Source organism: Pterocles gutturalis, unplaced genomic scaffold (assembly GCF_000699245.1).
Source record: "Pterocles gutturalis isolate BGI_N339 unplaced genomic scaffold, ASM69924v1 scaffold3516, whole genome shotgun sequence".
NCBI lineage: Eukaryota > Metazoa > Chordata > Aves > Pterocliformes > Pteroclidae > Pterocles > Pterocles gutturalis.
The window spans coordinates 2,816-7,352 of NW_010100016.1; the positions used below are offsets into that span (position 1 = coordinate 2,816).

Here is a 4,537-nt window from a genome sequence, read left to right on the forward strand (position 1 = left end):
GGCAGGGAGGTATGTCAGCTCACGGCATCCTGCCCTCTACATCTCCTGGCACCTTGCTATAAAATGAGGCAGGGAAGAGACTAAGCCACACAACTCCACCTTTACAGCAGATCCAGGCTTCCCAGAGCCAGGTCTCGTGTGCCACAACTAGATGCTAGTTGGGGAAGAACGGCTGTGGTTTCTGAACTTGAGAAAGGCTCCAAGGCAGCAGTCGCACTGGCTACTGGGGACACTACGGGCAGCGCAGAGTCAAGGGGAGGCTCTTGGAAGCCTTAGGAATGACAAGGCAACAGTCAGGAAGAAAACCAGGTAGAAATGTGTACTCATTGGAGCCCGTCTGCTTGCCACACCCCAGAAGACCCCAGGTGTCCTGGAGTTGCCCCAACAGAGACAACGCCAGGATGAATAATGATGCAGGCCTCGCTGCCGGAGTGGGATTATGTGAGCTTGAACAGCGTGCTCTGCAGCTCTCCGTCTCCACAAACAGCTGTGATGCCTTCTGGCTGGGGAGGAGCGGAGCAGCCTATGTGTTACGGATTCCCAGCGCCTGCTCCAGTTCCTGCCGTCTCTGCTGCACCTGCAAGAGAAGCCAGAGTTGCACCATTAACCTACTCAGCACCCAGCATCTGAGTAACACAGGACCCAGCTGGAAAATGCTGAACTCAAACTGGGACCACGATGCATCAGCAGCATCTACAAGTGCAGCTTAGCACTGCCACTCTCCACTGGCAGCGTCTGCCCCCAAGGAGCGACAGGTACTCCGACGCGCTGGGTATGGAGGGGGACCCCTGCTCGGGGACGCTCACCTTGGAGTAGAAATATCTGCACACAGCTTCCTGAGCCCACGGCTGGAAGTAGAACTCAGCTCTACGCTCCTCTTCAGGATTCCCAACAACATCAGTCATCGTCTGGAGAGCACAAAGGATAGAACAGTTCAGGGAGTGCAAAAGCTCTGGCTGCACTCAACAAAAACCGACATCTCCTCCCCTTTCCTCAAAGAAATTTCAGTACAGTCAGGTCAGGGTCTTACGCTTGACTCCAATTCCAGTCTTGCTTTCTGAGCAGGAAATTGCCTCTCTCTCTGTGGGAGCTGGTTATAATGAGGGAAGCGTGTGACTGGATCCACCTTCCACACAAGACAAAGCTTTTACCTTTAAATCCCGGCACTGAGACTGTAGCCAGTCATTGATGAAGCCTTGAGGATCTCGGGCAAAGCTCAGCATGAACTCCCGCTGGGTCTTCAGCTGGTTAATTGTCTCTATTGTTTCATGGATCTGAAGGAGATAAGCACAGCAACTGAACTGCTGAACAGGGGAAAAAGTCAGACAGAAACGTCGAGAGACCCAACACACGAAGAATTCTTACACTTCTTACACCTATCAGATCAGATTTTCAATTCCCAGTTTCCTGCTCTATTACCAGCTTTCCCACTGACCCTTTGCTTTAAAACTACATTTCCAGGTAAAGCCACCTGTCTGTAAGCATGGCTGACCTCACTGCAGCTTCCAAACGCACAGCGAAGCGAAGCTCAACGCCCGAACTGTTCAGGGCTCACCTGCTCCACATCCCCACCCAGCAGGGAGGAGGGCAGACCCGAAGAAGCTCTTCCTACCTTGTTATCCAGAGCAGCAATCTCCTGCTGACTGGCTGTAGAGAGCAGGAAGGAATTCATCTGAGTTTTCAAGGTGTCATCCACCTCCACATCAATGTCATAGCAAGCTGTCTTCTTCTGGTCATTTGGGTCAACACTAGGGGCATCCACAAGAATGAAGCCAAAATAAGTGAGCAGCTCAAAAAAGCACAGAGTTGTAGCTCCTCTAGGATGACAGCAGGGAGAGACAAGCCACGCTAGCGTTAGCTGCAGCTCTAACACCGAGCAGCAAAGCTCCACCGATGGCTTTGCAGCATGAGGACCAAGTGATTGCTCCAGGCAGATTTCTATCTGCGCGTAACGCAAAGGACAGCATGAGCGTGGGAGTGCCTTGTGGAAAAGAGGGACGTGGGAAACAAAAGAACGGCTGTTCTTGTGCAAAGAAACAACGACAGGCAACACGGGAACGGCTGGTGCAAATCAGAACATTTTACATCGTCTTCCTGTGCCAGCCTCATCCATCCCTTCCGCTCTTCTTCCTAGAAATATGAAGGCATGTGGACAAGTCTCACCTGATGACGTGATTAATGATGATCGGTTCTGGGGGCATAAGCAATGCATGAAGTCTTTGTGGGATTTCTGAGAACTTCATCCGCTGAGATTCAAATATCTGTGACAGAAACACAGGGCTAAGGGAAGGGACGGGAGCTCAGTGCCCGCGATCCCTGGCTGCTGACAACGAAAAGCTGAAACAGTCGCTTGTTCCAGCGCCGGTTACCTGCTGGAGGTATTTGTCACAGATGACATACTCCCGCTCGTGGGGGTCCTGGAGCTTGTGGGTCTTGATATATTGCCACAAGGCCTGGATGATCACTGGGCGGGTCTGAGTGTGAATCCCCAGGAGACGAGCCAAGCGGGGATCCAGTTTGAACTGGGGAGGCTGAAACAAAAGCCCAGGAAGTTGAGACGGCCACAGACACAGTTAAGAGCAGATGCCCTGCACCGCTACTCTCAACATCTTACCTGGTAATCCAGCATCAGAAGGACAGTACAGCGCACATTTACATCTCCCGGCCTCTTCACCTGGAAGCCATCTGTCTCCTGAGTTGTAGCCGTCCTGTGCCACTGAACACGAGAGGGCATTTAGAAGCGCCCACGTGCTTCCATCTCTTTGCTCCTGCTGCTTGGCACCTTCCAAGCTTGCCAGGAAATCCCACCCACCTAGAGAAAGTTCACCTTATTCCCATTTCCAGCTTCGAACAAGAGTTAATCCATTTGTTCAGAGCCCCAGAAGTAAAAGGGAAAGCTAGGATAAGAATTCAAGAGCTCCTGCCTCCCAGCCACTTGTTCAAGCCTTGAGCATCCCCACCTCTCAAGTTACAAATGCTCTACAAACCCTGTCTGCTGAAACACCACCCCATTTTCAGAGATAACACAGCAAAAAGAAGCTCACCTCTACCAGGTGATTGTCAGGGCCATACAGGTCTTTATCAAGTTCAATGACCAGAGATTTAAAGAAGGATGAGAACTTTCTTTTCTGCTTGGTGGCATCGTATTTGGACAAAGCAGACTGCAAGCAACACAGGAAGGAAAAGCGTTAGGAAAGCAAGTCTCAGCACTCAAGCACAGCCACCGTGCACGACAGCGCTCCTTTAAGTTCTGAACACCTAAATTCACCAACACGTGTTTGAAAATCAAGTTTCAAGTCAGAAAAGTGAAAGGCTGGCGTTAAAAGATGAGCTTGCAGGAATTCAGTCACTCAGCAGTTATGTACAACGCAAGTGCCCTGGTTCCCAGAGCCAGGGGACACACGTGCCACTGAGCTGCTCTCACCATTCATTCTCATAGCTACAAGAACTTTGTATAACTCATGTCCTGCCACGGGGATACCCATCGGTCTCCACGTTGGGCTCTCGGTCTCTTCACCATCAGACTCCTTGGAAAACAGAGACGAAGGAGGATATCAAGCCCCTAGCTACACTCTCAGACGCTAAGAAACTGGTTTCGTTGCCAATTCCAGATCCATAAAGTCACCTCCGCGGGTGGGTATTTCACTTACATCTTCCAGCAGCCGTCCTTCCACCCGAAGCTCCCAGGAGGCGACTGTTCCTTCACCATCCTCTGCATCCGATTTGGCTGGATTGAAGGTATTGGAGATAAAAATACGTAGCTTTCGTTTTTGCTACGAGAAAAAGCATCAGCTCAGAGTTAATCCTGAAACAAAGGGCTGGCTGTCTTGCTTACATTTTCTAAAACTAAGCTTCATGTTTTTAGCTGCCTCATATTCCCTCTCCCCTAGGGCAGACAGGAAGGAAAGAGGCATTTCTGGGTCCACTTCTTGGTTACGCCTGGAGCATTACAATTCATGAATCGCCGCGCTTACGGGGACACGACCCGCGGTTCAGAGCCCTCCTGCTGTCTCAACTAAAGAGCCTCCAAACCTTGCTTACGACAACCCCGCACGCAGCCCTCCCCTACCTTAATGGGTCGCTTCAGAGCCTCCTGGATATCCAGGCGCTTCCTCATGATCGTCTGGTCCAATTTCCTCTCGAAGGCCAGCAGGTCCATGTAGGCCTGGGACTCGGGGACAAGTTCCCGGATCTACGGCCAATGAAGAACACAAATCCCCGTCAGCTCACCCACACCCTCCAGCCTTCTCCGTACCAACGCAGGCTGCGACGGCGTGCGCCACTCACCCTCTGAGGTAGAATTTTGTCAGCCATCTTCTTCTTTTTAGCGCTGTTAGGGAGGAAAATGCAGACAGAGGCGTTAAATGGGAACCGCTTTCTGCCCATGAACTCGCACAGGGTCTGTTCTCCGGTTCAGTGACCGACTACCTGAACGTTCCCCATCCCCTACGAGAGATCACATCGAGCTGGAAAGGGCAAATGTCCCCACTGCCCGGGATGGCCAGTGACACCCCCCTGCCCAGGGATGTCCCCACTA

General features: G+C 51.6%; 1 protein-coding gene across 1 annotated transcript; it reads right to left on the bottom strand.

Annotated features, from left to right (window-relative positions):
• Positions 1 to 497: 497 nt before the first annotated feature.
• On the bottom strand, positions 498 to 4,386 carry LOC104465061 (SWI/SNF-related matrix-associated actin-dependent regulator of chromatin subfamily D member 1). The gene is made up of 11 exons (XM_010077963.1): positions 4,288 to 4,386; positions 4,070 to 4,192; positions 3,651 to 3,773; positions 3,045 to 3,161; positions 2,615 to 2,716; positions 2,370 to 2,531; positions 2,164 to 2,261; positions 1,613 to 1,748; positions 1,152 to 1,274; positions 807 to 908; positions 498 to 577 (listed from the first exon to the last, which is right to left on the bottom strand). The coding sequence occupies exons 1-11, from the start codon at positions 4,384 to 4,386 to the stop codon at positions 524 to 526; spliced, it is 1,239 nt and encodes a 412-aa protein (XP_010076265.1). The 3' UTR covers positions 498 to 523.
• Positions 4,387 to 4,537: the final 151 nt, after the last annotated feature.

What these genes read in the sequence shown, in the direction of transcription:
- LOC104465061 (XM_010077963.1), bottom strand. Translation starts at nt 4,386, where the DNA reads ATGGGCAGAAAGCGGTTCCCATTTAACGCCTCTGTCTGCATTTTCCTC. An exon ending in CTGACAATCACCTGGTAGAG is followed by an intron (nt 2,717 to 3,044) that starts GTGAGCTTCTTT and finishes TCTCGTGTTCAG; the next exon opens with TGGCACAGGACGGCTACAAC. An exon ending in ATCATTAATCACGTCATCAG is followed by an intron (nt 1,749 to 2,163) that starts GTGAGACTTGTC and finishes GGATGCCCCTAG; the next exon opens with TGTTGACCCAAATGACCAGA.